The sequence below is a fragment of the Thyridium curvatum genome (genome assembly GCF_004353045.1).
Source record: "Thyridium curvatum strain D216 chromosome Unknown NODE_18_length_519074_cov_76.432364, whole genome shotgun sequence".
In the NCBI taxonomy this organism is placed as follows: Eukaryota; Fungi; Ascomycota; class Sordariomycetes; order Thyridiales; family Thyridiaceae; genus Thyridium; species Thyridium curvatum.
In genome coordinates this window covers 259,068-281,440 of record NW_022156773.1, presented here as the reverse complement: position 1 = coordinate 281,440, position 22,373 = coordinate 259,068, and the positions used below count along the sequence as shown (strand labels likewise).

General features: G+C 54.0%; 10 protein-coding genes across 10 annotated transcripts; 7 read left to right on the top strand and 3 right to left on the bottom strand.

The window, feature by feature from the left end:
• Positions 1 to 393: 393 nt before the first annotated feature.
• Positions 394 to 1,686, top strand: E0L32_003986 (uncharacterized protein; the record flags this gene model as incomplete). Its single annotated transcript, XM_031138345.1, has 1 exon — positions 394 to 1,686. The coding sequence occupies one exon, from the start codon at positions 394 to 396 to the stop codon at positions 1,684 to 1,686; it is 1,293 nt and encodes a 430-aa protein (XP_030998048.1).
• An 839-nt stretch (positions 1,687 to 2,525) lies between these two features.
• Positions 2,526 to 4,360, top strand: E0L32_003985 (uncharacterized protein; the record flags this gene model as incomplete). The annotated part of the gene is made up of 5 exons (XM_031138344.1): positions 2,526 to 2,717; positions 2,781 to 2,949; positions 3,015 to 3,168; positions 3,233 to 3,669; positions 3,744 to 4,360. The coding sequence occupies 5 exons, from the start codon at positions 2,526 to 2,528 to the stop codon at positions 4,358 to 4,360; spliced, it is 1,569 nt and encodes a 522-aa protein (XP_030998047.1).
• A 1,052-nt stretch (positions 4,361 to 5,412) lies between these two features.
• Positions 5,413 to 6,912, top strand: E0L32_003984 (uncharacterized protein; the record flags this gene model as incomplete). The annotated part of the gene is made up of 1 exon (XM_031138343.1): positions 5,413 to 6,912. One exon carries the CDS (start codon positions 5,413 to 5,415, stop codon positions 6,910 to 6,912), a length of 1,500 nt encoding a protein of 499 aa, XP_030998046.1.
• Positions 6,913 to 7,383: 471 nt separating this feature from the next.
• On the top strand, positions 7,384 to 8,193 carry E0L32_003983 (uncharacterized protein; the record flags this gene model as incomplete). Its single annotated transcript, XM_031138342.1, has 1 exon — positions 7,384 to 8,193. One exon carries the CDS (start codon positions 7,384 to 7,386, stop codon positions 8,191 to 8,193), a length of 810 nt encoding a protein of 269 aa, XP_030998045.1.
• A 706-nt stretch (positions 8,194 to 8,899) lies between these two features.
• E0L32_003982 (uncharacterized protein) lies at positions 8,900 to 9,886 on the top strand (the record flags this gene model as incomplete). Its single annotated transcript, XM_031138341.1, has 2 exons — positions 8,900 to 9,667; positions 9,731 to 9,886. The coding sequence occupies 2 exons, from the start codon at positions 8,900 to 8,902 to the stop codon at positions 9,884 to 9,886; spliced, it is 924 nt and encodes a 307-aa protein (XP_030998044.1).
• Positions 9,887 to 11,007: 1,121 nt separating this feature from the next.
• On the top strand, positions 11,008 to 12,455 carry E0L32_003981 (uncharacterized protein; the record flags this gene model as incomplete). The annotated part of the gene is made up of 4 exons (XM_031138340.1): positions 11,008 to 11,014; positions 11,081 to 11,456; positions 11,515 to 11,780; positions 11,845 to 12,455. 4 exons carry the CDS (start codon positions 11,008 to 11,010, stop codon positions 12,453 to 12,455), a joined length of 1,260 nt encoding a protein of 419 aa, XP_030998043.1.
• A 192-nt stretch (positions 12,456 to 12,647) lies between these two features.
• Positions 12,648 to 13,772, bottom strand: E0L32_003980 (uncharacterized protein; the record flags this gene model as incomplete). The annotated part of the gene is made up of 1 exon (XM_031138339.1): positions 12,648 to 13,772. The coding sequence occupies one exon, from the start codon at positions 13,770 to 13,772 to the stop codon at positions 12,648 to 12,650; it is 1,125 nt and encodes a 374-aa protein (XP_030998042.1).
• Positions 13,773 to 14,386: 614 nt separating this feature from the next.
• On the bottom strand, positions 14,387 to 15,770 carry E0L32_003979 (uncharacterized protein; the record flags this gene model as incomplete). Its single annotated transcript, XM_031138338.1, has 2 exons — positions 14,387 to 14,883; positions 14,945 to 15,770. 2 exons carry the CDS (start codon positions 15,768 to 15,770, stop codon positions 14,387 to 14,389), a joined length of 1,323 nt encoding a protein of 440 aa, XP_030998041.1.
• Positions 15,771 to 16,073: 303 nt separating this feature from the next.
• On the top strand, positions 16,074 to 18,781 carry E0L32_003978 (uncharacterized protein; the record flags this gene model as incomplete). Its single annotated transcript, XM_031138336.1, has 3 exons — positions 16,074 to 16,263; positions 16,575 to 17,877; positions 17,947 to 18,781. The coding sequence occupies 3 exons, from the start codon at positions 16,074 to 16,076 to the stop codon at positions 18,779 to 18,781; spliced, it is 2,328 nt and encodes a 775-aa protein (XP_030998040.1).
• A 117-nt stretch (positions 18,782 to 18,898) lies between these two features.
• On the bottom strand, positions 18,899 to 21,544 carry E0L32_003977 (uncharacterized protein; the record flags this gene model as incomplete). The annotated part of the gene is made up of 1 exon (XM_031138335.1): positions 18,899 to 21,544. The coding sequence occupies one exon, from the start codon at positions 21,542 to 21,544 to the stop codon at positions 18,899 to 18,901; it is 2,646 nt and encodes an 881-aa protein (XP_030998039.1).
• Positions 21,545 to 22,373: the final 829 nt, after the last annotated feature.

The window sequence follows — 22,373 nt, the reverse complement described above, 5'->3', positions numbered from 1 at the left end:
TAATTGTTCGCACGAGTCCGATCTGTATCGCACGAGTCCGATGCGGGGCCATGACAAGGGCTGTCGGACATGACGCCGACCACCAACCTGTCGGGTACAAACCGGATTTACGTCTCTTTCACCAGTACAGAGGAGATTGCTAGGATAATTTGCTGTGGCTGGGTTCTGATGGTTAGCACATGAATCTCTGTGCATATCTGTCGAGCACGACCAACAGCTTTTAGTGTGGCGCTCGGGGATAGAGTCCTTTGAATCAGAAGGATGATACCACACAACCAAACTTTCTCCCAGTCGATCTTCTCTTGCTGCTCTTTAGATCTGGTTGCCTGATCATTTTCTCTTTTTGTAATCCGTTCAGCCATGCGAATTAGACCCCTAGCCCTTTAAATGAAGATGTCACAACCAACGCTTTCCCCTCGGCCTTCGCTACCACATCCTACGCCTGGCCTATCGTTTTGGCATCGCACAACACGCGCTTTTCCCTACCTGAACTCCAATAGCACAGCTGCTGTTCCGCCGTCTTCGAAATATGTAGTCATCGGCTCAGGCATCGCAGGCGCTCTCACCACCTTCTCCCTCATCAAAGAGCAGGGTATTCCCGCCAACGATATCCTCATACTCGAGGCGCGTGAAGCCGTATCAGGGCCTAGCGGCAAGAATGCTGGGCATGTTCGGCCTGATGCATTCCGCGGCTTCTCCATGTACGCTACTGTGCACGGCCCTGAACAGGCACTGAAAATCATTGAGAATGAGAAGCTCGTTTTTGAGCGGGTGGCCGCTTTTGTCAAGAACAACGATGTCCCTTGCGACTTTCATCACACAACTACATTTGACGTCTGTTTAACTCCTGAATTCGCCGCTCTGGAACTAAAGAGCTTTCAGGAATATGAAAAGGCAGGCGGTGACTTGAGCCACGTTCGCTTCTATGAGGGAGATAAGGCCAAGACGAAGACTGGAGTACAGAGTACGGTGGCTGCTTACGAATGGCCGGCCGGTTCTATACACCCTGCCAAGTTGGCACAATGGCTGCTCTCATCTGTCATAGAAAAGGGAGCCAGACTGTGGACGCATTGTCCGGCAACCTCAATCGCGCGTTCCTCACCAACATCAGGATGGGACATTCACACCCCCCGGGGATCTATTGCGGCCGAGCAAGTCATTCATTGCACGAATGCATATGCATCGTACCTCCTCCCGCAATTACAAGAATCCATCACTCCCAATATAGCACAAGCACACTCAATCATTCCCAGCGCTGGGCTGGCCGGGGAGAATGCTTTGCACAATACGTACTCCCTTCGATATTCCCTCCACCATTTTTACTCTCTCATCCAAAGGCAAGGGGATGGAACACTGGTACTGGGTGCATCCAGAACAAATCCCAAATTGAGTCAGAAAACGCGAGATAGTTTGGTGGATTTTGATGATAGCGGTTGTCAAGAGGAGATTGTAGAAGACGCCCTTCACACGTTCAACGCTTTATTTCCAGAATCTGCGAGGCTGGGCCAAAAGCGCCAAGGCGAAGGTCTTGACCAAGCTTGGACTGGTATCATTGCAAAGTCGGTTGACTTGGTGCCATGGGTTGGAGAGCTTGACGGCTTTGAAGGACAATGGGTGTGTGCCGGATTCAACGGCCATGGTGAGTTCCTTCTCATTCTCACCACAATAATCTGTCTCATTTATTAACTCAAATGCAAGGGATGGCAAGAATCTTTACATGTGCCCCTGGCATTGCCAAGTTGGTTTGTGGCGGTTCTTGGCACGATACTGGGCTGCCTGAGTGTTTTCAGTATAGCAAGGAGCGTCTAGCTCGATCAGCTAGGCGTAGTGATAGATCCAAAGACGCCAAGAAGCTGTCGCGGCTATAGATCAGAAAGAATTCATCACGGTAAGATGAAAATATGGAAAGGAGTTGTAAATCCCGATCTCAGGTTGAGGAAGACTGGCAAGTGCCAAGAAAGTAGCTAGGCAGAGCAAAAAGTCAACACTCGTTCAGTATTTCCTCGTACAATGAATAATAGTCCGTAGTGGCAAGTTACGAGGATGGCTAAGAGCTTGAGTGCCTAATCTCAATGGCACATTCTAATGTATGGGTCTTTCTCTTCAACTGGGCCTGGTGACTGAAGAACACACCATAAATCAAGCTCAGGAGGTAGAGATAGGCGCCCCGTCCTCGTTAAGACGGGGGTTTGACTAAGATCCGCCCTCGGAGCAATGCGCTACCAGCTAAACATTGTTCGTCTATCTCTTGTTACCTTCGCCATTCCGTCGCACGAGTCCGAACATCTCTGTCGGCCTCAGCCGACAGTGGGTCTTATCTTGTTCCCACTTCCCCAGGATCTGTCTCCAGAGACCCTTCGTTGGGAACGAGAATCTCCCCAGCTCACGAGACGGGATTCTGGACTCCTTGATTTACCAGCAGATCTGGGGTGGTATAAGATCAGGGTCCCATCCCCAATAATGCTCACCGGCTCCCCTGGATAGTATTGTTCATCAATTGTGCCCTGTCTTCTTCGATACTCGCGATGGCTACGCTCCACAAAGACCAGGGCGAGATGGACCAGATCCAGCCTGCTCCTGATGCGGCTTCGATGGCCGACGAGAAGGTCGAAAAAGTCGTTCAGATTGGCGAGATACGTGTTCTGGGCTTGCCTCCCGAGGATGAGGAGTTCTACCTCAACTACCCTCCCGAGCAGCGAAAGAAGCTTGTTCACCGAGTACGTGCAACATGACCTCTGACACTTTTGCTAGACCAAAGTTAATAGGTTGTTTATCTCTAGATCGATATCCGCCTCGCTCCTATGCTGGCTATCCTCTACCTCATATCTAACCTGGACCGTACCAATATTGGCAACGCGGCCATCGAAGGCCTCTCAGCGGACCTTGGCTTGACAGGAGTGCAATACAACATTGCCCTGTCCATTCTTTTCATCACCTATGTCGGATTTGGTAAGCTATCTACATATGACTTCTTGTCTAATATCAGGAATATACCAGTTCTGACCGTGCCAAAGAGATCCCAAGCAACATCATCTTGAAGAAGTTCAAGCGACCATCTTACTACATCGGAATCATTGTCACCTGCTGGGGCATTATCATGACTTTACATGGAGTTGTTCAGGGCTTCGGAGGCCTCGTGGCTGTTCGGATCCTTTTGGGTCTGTTTGAGTAAGCCATGTCACTCTAACTAAAACGGAAAGCCGGGGATCAGCGGAACTGACAAAGCCAACAGGGCCGGCTTTTTCCCTGGCGCCATTTACATCTGCACACAGTGGTACATGCCCAATGAGATCTCGACCCGCATCGCATACCTATACCTAACAAGCGCCCTTGCTTCCGCATTCTCTGGCCTTCTTGCAGCGGCAATTGCAAGCATGGACGGTGTTGGAGGCTACGAAGGCTGGAGATGGATCTTCATTCTTGAAGGTCTCTTCACTGTGCTTCTCGGAGTCTCGTGCTTTTTCTTTCTCATTGACTCCCCTAGGCTCTCCAGGTGGCTTTCCCCTGGGGAGATACGTTACCTGGAGATCCAGCACTTTATCAAGGATGGTGGCCAGTTTGGGGAGAAGTCATCTAGGACTAGCTGGAAAGCGTTCCGCTCTGTCATCACGGATTGGAAGATCTACGGCACCACCGCGTTGCTCTTTGTCAACATTACTGCTGGCTATGGTGCGTTCCTTTGTCTTCTCCATTTTCAACGCTAGCGCGAAATCAGAACTCGTACTGACCGAAACACCTGACAGGTGTCAAACTGACAATGCCATCCATCATCAAGGGCATGGGTTTCAAGAACAAGACCGCCCAGCTCATGACGGCGCCGCCGTATATCGCCGGTGCCATCGCGACCGTGCTCTCATCCAAGCTCTCTGACCGGTTCTACAAGCGAATGCCCTTCATTGTCATCCCCTGGATGCTCTTCATCATCGGCTACGCCGTCATCATGAGCTTCGGCGCTCACACGGACCAGCACGTTGGCCCTGCCTACTTTGCCGTCTTTCTCGTCTGCATCGGCCTGTTCCCCGTCAACCCGGCCATCACGTCCTGGACCGCCAACAACATTACACCCGCCAGCAAGCGCGCCGTCGGCCTGGCCTTTTACAGCGGCGTCGGCAACATTGGTGGCATTCTTGGCAGCTTCATGTTTTTGACCAGGGAGGCGCCGGCCTACCCCACTGGCTACGGGACTTCGATAGGCGTTCTGGCCGTGGGCATCTTGATCGGGCTGGGCCTGGAGGGAGCTTACTGGTACCTGAACAAGAAGAAGGCCCAGGTTCCTGAGGAGGAGATCCGCGCAAGGTTCACCGAGCAGGAGCTATCGGATCTGGGAGATCGCTCTCCTCTTTACAAGTACACCTTATAGACATTGTAAGGCTGGGGTCCGCGTAGTTGCAAACATTCAGAAGCATGAGAAATTTAGGTCGATCTAAGGTGCCAAGTAGTTGATCAACCTGGATGACCCCTAAAAGAAAGACCGGCGGCGGTGCTGGCTCTGACGCAACTTCATGTGAGAGCTACGAATTAGATAATCCATAAATAGCACATATGAGTAGGAAGAGCCGCATGCTTCTATCTGTTTATACGGCTCTTTGCCTATTACACTACCTATTCGCGAAGTTGTGTCCATTGTCTCCAGAGTCGAGCGGGTTCGTAGCGATAAGCGGAGCTTGGCCGACTATTACTAAGTCAAGTCTAGTTTCAACATCTCAAACCCAAGTATTTCCCCGCTCCTAGTACTGATGCTCTCTCCTCTGGTTTTTTATTTATCCATTGTCATAGGCCACGACCAGCTACTGCAGCAAACCACGACATCAACCAGAGTGAGACCCCATAGAGCTCAGCAGAGAACCTCAGCTTGATAATGGAGAGCCCGGGACCGCGAGGCCCACGTCTTTCTAGAAGCGCCGTGGCATGTCAACGGTGCCGCAAGAGGAAACAGAGGGTAGGTCCACCACCCCATAGATGTAGCAAGCGTAGAGCCATTAACAAGCCTCAAAGTGCGACCTGGCATACCCGCAATGCTCCAATTGCGAAGCTGCAAATGCGGAATGCCTCAGCTACCATGCTGGGAAGAAGCAGGAAGTCCCGCGGAACTATTTCGAGAACCTTGAAGCGCAGATTGAGCGGCTGAAGAAGGAGAACAGAGAGCTCAGGCAGAGGTCTCCGATAGTCGCTGCCACGCCCAACACGGACTCTCCTTCATCAGTGTCTCTTCAACCCGATCAGAGCAAGCGGTTTCAGCAGGAAGTTGTCCAGTCGCTGGCAATGGTTGTGCTAGAACCATCTGAGCAACCCAGATGTCTGGGCACCTCTAGTGGTGTCTCCTTGGTCAAGATGGTCATGGCCTCTGTAGGGTGCGACTTTCCCCAGTCAACATCCTCGCCGCAGCCGGCGTCCATAAATCGGACCTTGAAGATGTGCTCTACGGAGTTCAAGTCATCGCTCCCGCCAGCAGCCGCAGCCACGCATCTTGTGGACGTCTACTTCCAGTATCGTACACCTCATTTCCCAGTCCTGGACCGAGCTGAGATTCTTGCATCTGTTCAGACGGCATATCGGGTATTTAGCAACGATCCTGCCACCATCTCGAGGTCTTCGCGACGGGATCTCTTTGTGACTTTCATATTTTTTGCTGTCAGCCTCTGTGGACTGCAGATAGGTTCTGGGGGCCGGCCGGTTGAGAGTGAAGGCTGCTTTCATTCTGCACTCCAATACATTGACTCAGCAATTGGCAGTTCCGACAGCGACACCGAGACACTGGGAAATATCCTGTTACTGGCTCAGTACATCTCACTGTCGCCGTCGAAGGGCAATTTATGGCTGCTGTCAGGAATTGCTCTAAGAATCTGCGTCAATATAGGGTTGCACTGGGAGACTGACGCTGCTCTCCAGTTGGAACCTGGGCATCTGAAGAAGAGACGACGCCTGTTTTGGGCCACGTACAACCTGGAACGACTTCTGGGTGTTACGCTGGGTAGGCCATTCAGTATCGAAGAACAAAGCGTCAGCGTTGGATACCCTGACGCGCCGTCCCCAGCTGACTTCCACTCTCAGCTGGTGGTCAATCACTTGCTAAAGCTGTCAAGGTTAGAGTCTGAGATCAAACACGTGCTTTATCGTCATCAGAAACGCGGCTCTCTCGCCTTCCCGAGCCCAGACATTCCGCGATGGATGGAAGATATCCAACCTCGCCTGGAAGAGTGGCGGGCGTCGATACCTCCCATACGGGATGTATACCACGAGAGCATCTATGCCTTTTCCAGTTGGTGGGATGCCACATTTTACAACACCCTGATGCTGCTGCACCGGCCCAATCCGTCTATCCCAGAACCGGGGCCCGACTCTCTTCGTATCTGCTTTGATGCAGCGAAGAAATTGATCGCATGTGCGCAAATTCTACAGAGGGAGCATCAACTAGAAATGGCATGGATATGGGCGCAACGTCTCTTCGTCGCCGGACTGACCTTCATCTATACGGTCTGGAACTCGGTCGACCTGAGGCGCTCCAACCCACCTGAGGAGATTGTCCACACAGCGCAAACTTGCTCGACAACCCTCGCTGTTCTCACAGGGCGATTCCCATCAGCAGCAGGATGCCGCGATGCACTTGAGACGCTTGTGTCTGCTACTGTGAAAGCCCTTTTCTCATCACAACCCCAAGCCTTCACCGGCAGTACAGAGGGCGACACTTCGGAGAACAGTTCGGCAGGGATGGCTATCCTACAGCCAGACATTAACCTCTCCATGGAAAGCATGTACTCTATGCTCTCTGGCGATATGTTTGGCATGGCACAAGGGGTAGCCTGGTCAGGCTTCTCTGACAACGCCTTATTTGACTTTGCCGACCAACAACCAACAAATACGGAATGGTCCGTTTTTGACGAAGATGGCCAGTCCTACAACGCATTCATGTAAACGGTGTCTCTGTTTTTCTTTTCCTCAGTCTCTGACCCCCTCGGCTCGGGGCGGGTCGTAAGATACGAAATTACGGCTAAATTCCCGTTTTCTGGCACCACAGATCCGGGAAAGCAAGGTCCGCCACGGGAATCGAGAACTGCCGGCCCAGGCTTACGAGCTGGACATGGTTGGAATATTTGGCCCAAATGAATGTTCTTCGGGTTTGTTCTGGGCATACACCCTCATCCATCACTCGGGGGTCCTGCGACTGCTTACAACCACTAGGATGGATGTACTTCTGAGTCCGAGATTCCCGGGCCCAGTATTGCAGTGATGATTTAAGCCGGAGATGACTAGGATTACTGACATTGGAAGAGGCTCTTAAAAGGTTCCCCTCACTGCCATGTGTGATACACAGACTTCGAGTCTGCAATGCCATCACGCCTGCAAGGGTCAGAATCTAACGCCTCCGCTATTCCAGCAGTCAAGATGTACCAGCTCCTTCTCGTCCTCGCAGGCCTCGCCAGCCACGCCTCGGCAGCATGCGACCGCACCATGCTCAAGGACGCCACGGCGGCGTATCTCAAGGCCCAGGCCGCCGGCGACCCCAAGATGCCGGCCCTCTCCGCGACCGTCAACTACACCGAGAACGACGTGGTCATGGACATATCCAAGGGCGTGCTCGCGCAGCCCGTCGTCGTCGACTTTGACCGCAGCCTGCTCGACACGAACCAGTGCGCCACCTTCACCGAGATCTCGTCGGCCACCAACAAGCACCCGTACGTCATCCATACACAGATGCGGTTCGGCGACGACGGCAAGATCGACACCGTCCAGTCGGTCGTGGCCGACGCGGGCGACTGGGTGTTCAACGCCACGGCGCACTTGTACTGGAACAAGCAGGAGAAGTGGGATCCCATCCCCGAGGACAAGCGCGACAAGCGCGATGTCATACAGGCCGCGGGCGATGCGTACCTCGACAGCTGGACCGACGGGAAAGTGAAGGTGCCGTACGGCTCGCCCTGCGCACGGCTGGAGGGCGGCATGTACACGGGCACCACGGCGACCAAGACCAACACGTGCACAATGCCGCAGTTCCCGGAGGCGTTCACGATCAAACACAGGCGGTACGTGATTGACGAGGAGCTCGGCGGCCTAAGCATCTTCAACGATTTCCCATTCATCGACAAGACGAAGCCTGATGGGGCGCCTAGTTCCAACTTCTTCCGGCTTGAGGGTGGCAAGATTCGGTATATCCATGAGAATACGGTCTGTGCTACCCGGAACTGTGGGCGTTGAGGTCTCTTCCTTAGCAAAGCCTATGGCGATTCAACCCGCTAAGTCTGGTGGGAGGCTTGGGAGGAATTGAGAAGGAAGTATGAATATGATTGACTAGCATGATATGCTGGTTATATTGCAGGTGCAATTATATGATGCGGACGATAATCAAAACACTAAGAAAGAAAAGATGCTAGTAGATATGAAGAGATGTTATAAATAGCAGCTCAACCACACAGAGTTATGGATGCAAACTTTTAACTTCAATATTGATGGCTATAGGCAACATTAAACCCAACATACAGAAATTGGGAGTCGGTCCAGTTGCGGACTCCATTGCTAAGCCCTGTTTTCTTTTTGAAAGGGTTGATGATCTAATAGAGAAGTTGATTGTCAGGTTTGCTGAGGCCTCATCGTATCCTTGAGGCTTAAACGGGCTTGACAGGTCGATAAACAACCCCCACATCGAGCCCACTTTTCCCAAGTGGTGACGATCGATGGCGAGCGACTACGAGCCCAAACCCACCGGCCCTTATCAATGGTGAAAGAAAATGAGCCACTTGGGTTCCCATACGATTACAAAGCATCTCATAACGAATCGGACCTGTACAACCTGCTTCTCATGACCTTGAGACTCGCACAACGGCACGATCCCTTACCCTTCCGGCTTCTGCTCACTCCTCGCCGATCCTCATCCCGCCGCCACTTCGCCGTCTCTGTGCCCACAATGTCTCCCTCCGAAGCGCAGCTCAAGGCCCGGTCCGAAGCCGAGATCAAGCGCAACCCGCACCCGGACTTCAAAACTGTCCAGGCCTCGCGCCCGCCCTTCGACGCCTCCAGCACCTTCCGCTACACCCAGACCCCCGCGCCGTCATGGAAGTTCGGCACCGGGGCCAACGACCTCGAGACGCCTGAGCAGCGCGACGCCAAGCACGTCGCCATCGACCCCTACGAGCAGGGCCGACCCGCGGCCTTCAACTACAAGCTGCTCATCAGCGCCATAGTGCCCCGGCCCATCGCCTTCGTGTCGACGCGCTCCGGGGACGGCAAGGCCGAGAACCTCGCGCCGTTCAGCTACTTCCAGATGATCGGGCACGACCCGCCGCTCTTCGTCGTTGGCTTCGCCAGCGCGCTGGCCGACGATAGCTCCGCGCGCGACTCGCTGCGCAACCTCGTCAGCAGCGGCGAGTGCGTCGTCAACATCATCAGCGAGCACTTTGTCGAGGCGGCCAACGCCGCGAGCGTCAACGCGCCCTTTGGCGCGAGCGAGTGGGCCGTCAGTGGGCTGACGCCGGTCTACGACTGCGTCGATGTCAAGTGCCCGCGCGTGGGCGAGGCCATCTTCAGCGTCGAGACCAAGCTCGAGAGTGTGCGCGAGTTTGAGAGCCGGCGGACGCCTGGGAAGAAGACGAGCGTGATGGCTGTGCTCGAGGGTACCCGGTTCTGGGTGCGTGAGGATGCACTGAACGAGGATAGGAATCTGGTGGATCCGACCGTGAGTGTTATCTCAAGAGTGTTGACCAGGGACAGCGGACACTAATTCGTTCTCCTTTTCTAGGTTTTAAGACCCGTGAGCCGTTTGGGTGGCATTACGTACGGCCGAGTCACCGAGGCTTTTGAGATTCTCCGTCCAGATTGGGACAAGGACTTGGGTGGTCAGGATGCTTACGATAAGCTGGACGTAGAAACTAACCCTGGCAAAGAAAGTACTTAGAGGTGATGAGCAACTTGATAGATAGGGATAATGCTCATGGTACTGATCGGCGAAGGGATGGCCATAGCTAATTATTAGCACAATGCTAAAGAGCTTTATGCAAGAGTTGAATTAGTACTGCGATTGCCAAAGGTCTCCTCAAAGCAGTTTATTGAGTTGGTCTTTTTCGGCTTGAGATATTCGATGAGTATGTCCACGACTCATATGCTCCTTACCACTTCCGCCTCCTTCCTCGGCTGGGTTCCATACAATGGAAGGCTGATGCTGTACGCAGGTCAGAGTCCTGACTGCATGTGGCGTGACAGTCACTGCACGCCTGGTAGAAGCTTCATTTGCACAGGCCAACCTAGCTTACCCAAAATCGGCCTGGTAGTACCGCGACGGTAATCTTGGAGGCCCAATAGAACAAGGACGCCCACACAAAATGCCTCTGTTATCCGGTGACGGTGTACTCATCCGAAAGGGTGCTTTCCAACGAGGATGTGACTACGCCCATCATATGCTTCACATGATCTCGAGCAGCATAATCGCAGGTTGCCTTGCTGCCTGCCTCCATCGACTGCTGTAAGATCACCTTTGTTTAAGAATTGAATCGCTTTCCGTCTGTCTGAAGGCCTTCAAAGTTAGGATTTTCGCCTATTGTTGGGGCTCTAGCGTACAATCTCATAAGGGCTCGAGCTTTCTTACCTAAGCAACCGTCAGGAAGACCAATTTTCGTGAGCCCGGCCCTTGTCATCACGTTTATGAAATTTGACAGGATTGAGAGCATGTACGGGGTGCCACATGTTCAATGCTTGCACAGGATCCATACTTTTTGACCTGTGGGCCTTTGGCCGTAGCTGACATTTGGCCGTAGCTGACATTTGGCCGTAGCTGACATGGCGTCAACCCCCCACTTCGGTATTGACTACGAAGTAGGAGAGCAACGAGGGACACCATGGACTGCCCAATCAATAGGTTGGTTTCATCCCCCTGTTGCATCGACGAAGAGGAGAAGCTTCTTGACTATTTAATACAAGGGCTTGACAAAGAGATAGCCGGACGACCTCTCCGGCAGCATCTCCAAGCGTTCCCTGTTCATGTCCCTAAAGTAGGAGGACGGGTCTTACAAAACGGTCAAAATGGATCGTAAGTAGATCATGCCTCTTCATGCTTGTGCCCGACACACATTGCGCTAAGATGAATCCATACCAGCCGCCGACCTTGTGACTGGCGTTGAGGGCGACCTGCAAAATACTGTTGTTCTAGAACCTGGATTCAAGGCCAGAGACACCACATTCGCCAGGAAGCCCACTGCACCTAACGATAGTCTAAGTCGATGGGAGGTCCCGACCCCCTCGAACCGACCTGGAGCATCCTCGAGCAAAAAGAGGCGCCTGCAAGATGAATTCAACAGGGACGAGAATGAGGATGACGCTGGGAATTATGCCAAACCTCCACCCTCTGGACAGGCAGGTGCACGAGGACAGAAATTCGCTTGTCCATTCCGCAAGCACGATCCTGTGGCATATTGTCTGGCTGATCATACCATCTGCGCTGCATCAAGCTGGCCTAGTACAGCACGGCTCAAGTATGTGGCTTCTTCGCCGACCGTTCAAAGATATGATCTTGTTAATAATTATCTCCAGAGAGCATTTGTATCGCTGTCACATGCCAATCTTCTGCCCAAGATGCAAAGCATTGTTCAGGACCAAGCCCGCTTTGGACAAGCACTTAATGATTGCGGTGGCCGATGTTTGTGAAGTACGGGACTGCCCACCCCCAGCAGGTATCACTATTGAACAAGAGAAGGAGCTTAAGTCGCGGAAGAAGTCAAGCCCTGGTCAAAGTGAGGAGGATAAGTGGAACAATATCTACAGTCTCCTATTCCCAACAGAGGCCACACCTTCGTGCTGTATGTCTACCCTCCAATCAACCCCATGACGAAGATTCCGTGCTCGGTTGCTGACGAGCTCCAGACTTTGAGCCAATCCGGGAACCTGGCCGTTACTCACACGGTGCCGACGATCTGGATGGTTTAGAGTGCTATCTTCGATGCCGAGTTCCCCAGCTAGTCAGCACGACCCTAGATGAGAAAGCACGTCAACACCAGAGGCCTCTCCAGGCCCAGATGCTCGGTATCATCCATGAAATTACGCAGGACTGCGTGGAGCAAGCATGTCGAGAGTTCAAAAGATGCCGTGGCACAGAACCCAATCATGTGGTACCGAAGCAGCAGGAGCTGAAAACAAGGTCGGATGCTGTGCAGGAAGCACATGCAGACCCTCTTCGCCTTCTCGAAGAGTCCGGCTCGAGCTTACAAAACTTCGAGGCACAAGATCAGTTTGCTGGCATCATATTCGAAGATTGCAACCATGAATCGACGCAATTCTCGGAAAACATCACCAGAACGCCTCAGCAGGTGGATGGCCGTTTTGAACAGGTCGACACAACACGACAGCAGCTCCGGATCGGTGACGCTGTCAGTACGAACGCCTCAAACTCGGGCCACTGCGCGTTCTGCTATAATTCTCATGAAGGTTCATGCGTGTTTGATTTTGACCCCGCACTTTTTATGAAGACTATATAGAATCACGAAAACCTACGAGCTTCCATAGTTATACGTATTGTGTCTCTCAAATTGACTGCTTCTCTGCACACATTTGAAACAAACGTCTTATGGGAGGACAAAAACTTGTATCACACATAGAAGCCAGACCCTCTGAACTTTAAATTATATACACATGAAGCTCAAAACGTCAGGATTCTTACCAAGGCGGCTTCAAGAGGGGGTAAGCTTCAGCAACCGACCGCCAGCACCATCCTCCAGCACCCACAGCGCGCCGTCGGCAGTCTGTCGGATGCAGCGCATGCGCCGGCCCATGGGGATGCGCTGTGCCTCCCGCGCCGTAGTGCCGGTAATCTCCACGCGCACTATCCCCTGCGCGCCAAGCGCCGTGATGAGGGCGTTGCCCTTCCAGTTGGGGAACAGGTCGCCTTTGTAGATGATCATGCCGGCGGGGGAGATGACGGGGACCCACGCGACTTTGGGGGCAGCGAACTCGGGCCGCGCGCTGTGCTTGGGGATCGTCCTTCCGTCGTAGTGTCTGCCTTCGGATACGATCGGCCAGCCGTAGTTGGCGCCCTTCTCGATGATGTTGAGCTCATCGCCGCCCTGTGGACCCATCTCGATCTCCCAGAGACGGCCCTCCGCGTCAAAGTCGATGCCGAGAGGGTTGCGGACTCCAGACGCCCAGATCTGGGCCGTGGCCCCGCCGCTGGTGTTGAACGGGTTGCCCTCGGGAACCGTCCCGTCGTCCTTCAAGCGGATAATCTTACCCAGGTTGGACTTCATGTCCTGGGCAGGGTCGAAACGCTGTCTCTCGCCAGACGAAATCCACAGCGTCGAGTTGTCAGCGTCGAAGAGGAGACGCTGGCCGTACTGACCGGTCTCGCTGTACATTTGGGTATGGCGCCAGATGACCTTGAGGTCTTGCAGCGCGCCGCCTCCGTTGGCGTTCAGTACAAGCTTGGCACGGGCGACTGCGGCGCCGCCCTGGTTGCCGGTGCCTGGCTCGGCGTAGCTGACGTATACAAGGTTGTTCTCAGCATAGTTTGGGTGCAAGGCGATGTCGGCAAATCCGCCCTGGCCTCCGTAGCGGACGGTGGGCACACCGGTGACCTGGCCTGTAGCTTTGGTGGCCGGGTCGATAATGCGCAGGTTACCTCGTTTTTCGGTGACGAGGATCCGATTGTTTGGCAGGAAGGCAAGAGCCCATGGTTCGGCGAAGCTGCCAATCACCGTCGATTTCCATGGGGCAGCCTGGCGGGACGTCGCTCTTGATGATACTGGCGAACCCGTGGCTAGAACCAAGGCGCAGGTGGCGAAAAGTCTAAATCGCACCATTGTTTTCGACTCTTTTCTTTTGGGGGTGTCTGATGAGGGAAATGGTGGCCCTTCTCGATGATAGAGGTGAGCGGCTCACACCGAGATCCAGCCTTCGAAAGGTTGTGCTACGCAGTATTTAACGAACGAAGGAATCCAGGGAGTCATACCTACAATCAAATGAGGCCATTGCCGAGTGCCAAGGAAGGGGTAATGACTGCTTGGAATTGCTAAATAAAGAGTTACGCACTACCATGCTGCGAGTTCTTGGCGCGGAATTATCCAAATACTCCCTCCGTCAATGCGACTTCTTAATCCAATACGCACGCTGCATACACTTGCCAAGCTTGCTCTTCATATCCACCATCCATCCCAGAAGTCACACGGCAGTCTTGCCCCCGAATAGTGAGAGTCTATGTAGTATATTCATACACCAACAGGCCAAGATCTCGAGCTCCGTAGCCATGTCGGTCTTAAAGCGGTAGGGACTCGGCTCTACACCCGAAAACGGGTTGTAGTGAGCTTGAGTCTGGCCTGTCTATCCCGTGATGTCATTTCTGACTTTTGATTCTGCTCGATATCTGGACGGCAAGATACTTGAATACAGCCCAGACCTGTCAACGTCTCTCTTCCTTCTATAGTCGAGTCTTGGTGGGGATCGTTTCGGCGGTTTTGTGATGCCATACCCAATCCTCCACAGCTTGTGCCAGTGCAGTGACCTGAGCCAGTGAGTTAGCGGCATGCAGACACACTCGCACTCTTTCGCGCCCCTTGGGAACTGTAGGGGCCACGATAGGCCGAACTATGAGTCCTCTCTGCTGGCAATACGTTGCAAGGCTCCGCGGCTGGCCAGTCAGCAGCGCAATGATAGGCGATCGGGGAACATCAGGGTCTACATGAAGCAGCTCGGGGGCCGTCTTATGGCGCGTGCAGATTGCGAGCAGCAGTTCATGGGCGCGCGTAACAATGTTGCGCAGGTTAGCGCGGAGCACGTCTGCCTTGCCGCTGGCCAAGAAGTCGTAAGTTACCTTGATACTAGCGAGGCCAGGCAGTGGCATGGCAGTGGTGTAGATCAACGTGCGTGCGTAGTTGATGAGGTACTCTCGAACGACAGGCGTACATAGTACAGCAGCTTGTTTGTGTTAGCTCTATAACAAGAAACATGCGAGGATGGCAATATGACGGGTGAGTACCTCCTGACGCGCCCATGGCCTTCCCAAACGTGTGGACCCGCGCGAATACGCTGTCCTCGAGTCCATACTCGCACACAAGACCACGGCCCTGATCGCCAAAGAGGCCTGTAGAATGCGCTTCGTCGACAATTATGTGGCCATTTCCAGCTGGGAGAAGGCGTGTAACGCAGCTGTTGATTTGCTCTAGCGGTGCAATATCTCCGTCCATGCTGTAGACCCCTTCCACAGCTACGAAAACCGCATTGCGACCACGTTTTATCGCCTCGCCCCTCTCGCCTTGTATCAGATCTGTGATAACGCGTTCGAGACTGCCTGGACCTTGATCTTTGTCGCATCCACGGCTCATTACGGTGTTGTGCCGGAAGGGAATCCTCTGTGCCGCACGACTCGTTCTCATGCCATCGTGGACACTGGCGTGAATGAGCTCGTCGTACACGATGATGTCTCCCGGCTGTGGTACGCAGCTAAACAGTCCCACATTTGCATCGAACCCCGAATTGAAAAGCAGGGAGGCCGGAGCATGGTGAAACGCGGCTATCTGAGCTTCTAGTGACTCGGCGAACGGAGTATTGCCATCCAGCAGCCGGGAGCCACCTGATCCAAATAGAGGCCCAGTTGGTGATGAACTCGCATGCCTCTCGAGTAAAGAGATGTAAGCCTGGCGCAGCTCAGGTACTAGCTGCAGAGAAAGGTATGAGTTGGAGGAAAAGTCAGCAGTAGACGATGGAAATGAAGTCAACCGCCGCAACTGAGACCGTGCTTGCCGATCCGCGAGGCGAGCTGCCAGGACCTTCTCAAGGCCACTTGTTTCTCGAGATTGCGTCATCTCCCATCTGCTCTCTTGAGTGCAGAAATTAAGATGTGAATCGATGAGTCAGAGTGGCATTCAGGTCAACTTGTAGAGAATGCGCGTTTAGAGTCCAGGGGTTCCGCTTTATTGGCCCGAGGTCAATACATTGGACGGATTCTGATTCGAAGCTCGGGTTGGCTCAACAAAATCTAGGCCCCACCACAAAATGGGGATTACGTGCTCATTCTCGTCGTCTCGAGGTCCCTCAACCATTGTCTCAACAGGACACGTGAACTTCATTCGAGTTCGAGCATGGAATAATGTAGAGCTGGTGGCATCATGGCGCCGACTTCCTCTATTCTTTGGCGCAACCTTCGCGTCCACCAGATATACGGTGCCAATACGGACGTTGGCAAGACAGTATTCACGACTATCCTTTGCAATGCGGTTGCGAAACGCTATAAGCGCGATCAGACTTTCTTCCTGAAACCCGTCTCTACAGGCCTGGCTCAAGAGAGTGACAGCTGGTGTAAGGAAGCCCCTACCTGATAATCAGTGAATGAATCAAGACTAACGCTCATTCATTACTAGGAGTCCTTGATTGTAGACTCTGAGATATAAGGAAGTGTCGGGAAAGAGGTTGGACTAACTCTTTCTTATCACCAGTCACATAACCAAATATGCCCCTCTGACAACCCAAGAGACTCTGTTCCAGTACGACGAGGCATGCAGTCCTCATTCTGCCGCTCTATCATCTGGAAGGGTTTGTTTTTAAGCCCTGCAGCCTACAGTCACCTCGATCATTTCCTGACCCTGGACAGGCTATACCTTCTGACTCAGCTCTCCTGAGTGCCATCTCGGAGCATATTGCACGTCGCGCCGAGCATGGGCCGGGCTGGCTCTTCCTCGAGACAGCCGGAGGGGTGCACTCTCCCGGCCCATCCGGGACGACGCAAGCCGATCTCTACACCCCGCTCCGGGCCCCTGTGGTTCTCGTGGGCGACGCCAAGCTTGGTGGCATCTCCCAGACAATCGCCGCTTTCGAGGCCCTGAAGATTCGGGGCCACGACATTGAGGCGGTATTGCTCTTCCGCGACCTCGAATACAAGAACTACGTCTACTTGAGAGACTACTTTCAGACACGCGGCCACGTTCCTGTCGAGACGGTCTCACCGCCTCCTGCACAATGCGAAGACGATAGCTCCGAGACAGCAAGCATGCTGTCGTACTATGATTCGGCGAGCTCTGAGGACGGGATGGCTGGCATTCTCCATGCGCTTGATCAGCGTGCGAAGGATCGCATTGCCCGACTTGACAGCATGCGAGACAAGGCAAGCAATACTATATGGTATCCGTTCACACAGCAGAAGCTGCTTACTCCAGATCGCATCTCCGTCATTGACTCGGCACACGGAGACTACTTCCAAGTCCTTGATTCAGAATCCCAGTCATCCTCTAACAGGCCTCTTCTGAAGCCCGCATTCGACGGCTCTGCTTCGTGGTGGACGCAAGGTCTCGGCCATGCCAATCCGCAGTTGACGCTGGCGGCCGCATACGCGGCAGGTCGGTATGGCCATGTCATGTTTGCTGAGGCCATTCATGAGCCCGCCCTCGCCCTCGCCGAGCTGCTTCTGAAGGAGTTGGGCAATCCTCGCCTCTCGCGTGTCTTCTACTCCGACAATGGAAGCACGGGCTGCGAAGTCGCCGTCAAGATGGGCCTGCGCGCTGCAAGAACCAGATACGGGTGGGCGCCGGGCGAGCGGCTCGAGATCCTCGGTCTGAAGGGGAGCTACCACGGTGACACGATGGGCGCTATGGATTGTTCGCAGCCGTGCGCATTCAACGAGAAGGTTGAGTGGTACGACGGCAAGGGCTTCTGGTTCGACTATCCGACTGTACAGTGCACGAACGGGAAGTGGACAGTGGCTGTGCCGGATGCGCTCCGGAACGACCTTGGCGACAGCACTCAGTTTGCCTCTTTGTCCTCCGTTTTCGACCTTGATAGCCGTACTCGAGACGGTCAATTCGAGGGTTACAAGCGATATATAAGCGAGACCCTTGAGCAACTCCATGACCAAGGCCGCAGGTTTGGAGCGCTGATGCTTGAGCCTGTTGTTCTGGGCGCTGGCGGGATGCTCTTGGTGTAAGTAACCCCCGCTTCAACTAACCCTCAACGCAAGTGCTAATCGTTTCTGTCTTTTCCGAGTAACAGCGATCCTCTGTTCCAAAGAGCTCTAGTAGAAGTCGTCCGAGCCTCCTCACACCTCTTCGAAACAACAGCCCCTTCGTCCCCACCAACCAGCGACGAACATGCCTCCTCCTGGTCAGGTCTTCCCGTTATTTTTGACGAGGTATTTACGGGGTTGTATCGTCTCGGCCGCTTCTCAGCCGCCTCTCTACTCGGTGTCAACCCGGACATTTCCGTCCACGCCAAGCTGCTGACCGGCGGGTTGGTCCCACTGTGCGCCACCGTGGCCTCGGAGCCGATCTTTGCCGCGTTCGCGAGCGACGACAAGAGCGACGCCCTACTCCACGGGCACAGTTACACCGCCCACGCCGTAGGGTGCCAGGTGGCACTCGAGTCGCTGAGTGAGATGCAAAGTCTGGACGCGCGAGGAGCGTGGGACTGGGCCAAGGCGAACGGGTGGTCTGCTGCCCAGACTCCACCAGACACTACCATGACAGCCGCGTCAGTCATAAATAGCTCGAGCTCCGGGGATTCTTCCGACGTCAATTATTCGAAGGGTCTGGTCTGGTCCATCTGGTCGCGGGACTTCGTCGAGAATGTTTCGCAAAAGATGGATAAAGTCTCCGGCGTGTGGGCCTTGGGTAGCGTCCTCGCCATCTCGATGCGTGACGAGAAGGGCAGCGGTTACAAGAGCAATGCCGCAGTTAGCTTAAGGACAGCTCTCCACAAGGGAGCTGGTTCATGGAACGCACACACGCGCGTCCTGGGCAACGTCTTCTACGTCATGGGTGGCCAAAAGACGGATAAGGAGACGGTGGAGGAGCTGCAGGCTCTCATATTGGATTTTCTTGATTCATAAAGCCTGTGTTGGTCCCCTTTGAATAGTGGAGCATGACTCGATAGTTCAAGAAACATCAACATCCAAACTTCCTTCTCAATGTCAGCAGCATTGCTTTCGAAAGTGTTACCCCACTCCCTACTCCGGCTTGATGGTGATCTCGCCAGCCTTTAGCCCTTTACCCTCCACCCTAACCGTGATGGGCTCCGCAGCACCTGCTTTAGCTTTCACAATACCGAGCGCCAGACCTGCGAATGCTTTGCGTTCCTTGGAAGGGAACGCCACGTAATCAGTGGCATCTCCATTGTCAGTGGATACAATCTCACCAGGTCCCTCGACAGAAAAGGTGAGATTGTCCGTGGCTGTGGCGACAAACTCTCCTTTGTCATCGACAACTGTAGCCGTGATGAAAGACAGGTCCGTACCATCAGCCTTGATGGTAGTCCGGTCCTTGTACGTCGAGAGCTTCACGCCCGCCGCATTTCCCGTTGTGCGCATTGTCGCATTCGCCCACTCCTTGCCGTCTTTGTATGTGACGACCCGGAGTTCACCAGCCTCGTATGAGACATTATCCCAACGGAACCTATAGGTGTAGTCCTTCTTCTTCTGGCGGCCGAGGGACTTGCCGTTCAGAAAGAGCTCAGCCTCGGAGCCCGCTGAAAACACATGCACAGGCGTTACTTTGCCGACACGATCAGGCCAGTTCCAATGTGGTAAGATGTGCGCCATTTGTAGGTCGGGCCTCCAGCGGGATTGGTAGAGGTAGAAACGGTCTTTGGGAAACCCAGCGAGATCAATGATACCGAAGTAGCTACTCCGCGTGTTGTAAGGCGTTGGCTCGCCGATGTAATCCCAGCCAGTCCAGACAAACTCGCCCGCAACATACGGGTACCGGTCCTGGGCCTCAAACACGCCATCCGGGCTTGCGCCCCAGTCCACAGCATAAATGTCATAGGCGCTGACCTGCGACGTGGCTGGATTCCCACCGCGGTTGCCCTGGACCTTGGCATTGTTGCTCGCGTCGACGGGGAACATGTACTGGCCGCGAGAGCTGATGGCCGACGCGCTCTCGGTGCTGTAGAGCATCCTATCTGGGAACCTGGACCGGAAAGTCGGGAACTTGGCGTTGTTGGGCCGGGAGCCCTCGCCCTGGTAGTTGAGGCCGATGAGGTCAATGACAGAATACAATGCGGCGTCAGGGCCCGCGGAGTTCATGGCCACGGTGGTCTGGCGGGTAGGGTCTTCCTCGTGGATGATGCCCTTGAGCTCACGAGCCGTATTGGCCCCTTGGGCGCTGCCCTGCTCGGAGACCTCGTTGCCGAAGCTCCAAGCGAAGATGGACGGGTGATTGCGGTCGCGGCGGACAAAGGCGCGGAGATCTGGCTCGCGCCAGTCTGAAAAGATGGTCTGGAAGTCGTTGCGCGTCTTGTGACTGTTCCAGGTGTCGAAAATCTCGTCGAGGATCAGGATTCCCAGCTTATCGGCCAGGTCTAGCAGTTCGGGTGCTGGTGGGTTGTGCGATGTTCGGACGGCGTTGGCGCCCATGTTTTGAAGCATCTCCAGCTGTCGCTCTGCGGCATGGATGTTGAATGCTGAGCCGAGGGATCCGAGATCGTGATGTTGGCACAGGCCGTGGAGGTATATCTTTTCGCCGTTCACGCGCAGACCGTCATTTTTGTACTCGATTGAGCGGATGCCAAAGCGGGTTTCGTATTGATCGATCACTTCGTCCCCGAGTGACAGACGCGTCACGGCAACGTAGAGATTCGGCTTTTGTGACGGTGGAGGACCCCAGAGCTGTGGGTTCTGCAGCACAACTGTGGCATTGGATGACTTGACCTGGCTGGCACCAACAGTGACCACACCCTTTGGGAACTCGGCTACTTGGTCACCAGTCTTCCCGGTAGATGCATCGTATAAGTGAACATCCGTTGACACTTGCACCTCAGCTGTGCCGCTTGGCGCCGCATTCTCAACCTGTACGACCAGGTCGACAGTCGCCGAAGTTGCCGAGACCTGCCGCGAGGTGATGTATGTCCCAGTCTGGCCAACGTGCGTGGTGTGCACTTTTGTAAGCCACACGTTACGATAAATACCCGCACCGGGGTACCAACGCGAGTTATCAAGAGCATTGTCGAGCCGGATAGCCACGACGTTATCACCCTTGACAATGTACGGTGTCAGGTCAACTCGCCACGACGCGTAACCATACGGCCAACCTCCGACGAATTGCCCATTTAGCCAGACCATGGAGTACGACATGGCACCATCGACGTCTAGGTAGATGCTCTTGTCGCTCTCCGCATCCGCGATGGAGAACTTCCTCCGGTACCAACCTACACCCTGGCTGGGCAGGCGACCCATGCCTGGCCCGACAGTCGGATTGTTCCCCGTGTAGAAGGGGCCTTTGATAGCCCAGTCGTGCGGCAGGTCAACCGCGTCCCATGCGCTGTCATCAAAGGACGACTGTGCGAAGGTCACGTTGGCCGGCTGGCCTGTAGGCCGTTTCTGTTGCCTGGCGGCGTCCTTGATGAAGCCATTGGCGGATGGCATGATCCAGGGCTTCATCTTGGCATAAGAGAGACCGTCTGGGTTCTCAACTGTTCGACGGAAGCGCCAACCTGCGTTCAGGCTCGACCGCTCGCGGGCACTGGCTGCAGGGTCATCTTGCCGCGCGTTTGCAATGGCGACTGCGCTGGCAAGTGAACTGCTAAGTAGGAAAAGCAGTCCGAGCATACTTAGCTGGAAGAGGCACCAGCTATCGTGCCGTTGATGCAAGGCCATGCTTCAGTTCTGTGGCTGATGGAAAGGAGCTGTGACCCCAGTCGAGGGCTCATGGCGTGAGCGTTGATCAACGTGTTTATACATCCACGGGTGATGGGTCGCGCCTTTCAAATTGAAGACCGACGTGCGGGGTTATGATACATTATCCGACCCATTATGTATAAATTGAGGACCGAAGCGGTCCGGTCTGCGCATCGATAATACCCTTAGCTGATTCTACCGATGAAGTTAGTCTTGGGCTTAGTAGGATCGTTCCATCGTGGATCTCGGCAGCCAACATTTGTAGAATCGACCTGGTCCAGGTCTCAGTATCCCGGGTCTAACTTTCAGGTCAATACTCGTGGTTCTGGAGTGTTGGGCGGCACGGATCCTCGGAGCCGGAAAGTACCAGGTTAAATTCAAGTTAAGTCACATTCTTTGTGGGCTGGCTGGTTCAACCTTGGACGACTAGCATAATCACAGAACCAGGCATTCGCGACTAGACAGAATGAGGTATACATGCTCGCTCAGACCTAAATCTTCTCATGGGTACTCTGCTACAAACCCGACGGAAAAGTGCTTATCTGGTATTTCATCGTTGAGCCCGAATCCGTCGGACTCGGCACTTTTTGCCTCCTCCGGTTTGAACAGGTATTGTTGCAGTTGTATTCTGCACAACTATTTTACCTAGTCTGGAAAGTAACTACTCTATCCGTGCTTGCTTGTAGTTGTGGTGATGTGCCTCCTTACAAAGGAATGCAGGCAGCCAACAGGATGGACGTTGTTCGTTCCTATTTACGCCTGCTATCCTAGGGTTCAGTACATGCTAAGCAATCTTGGGGAATTTCCA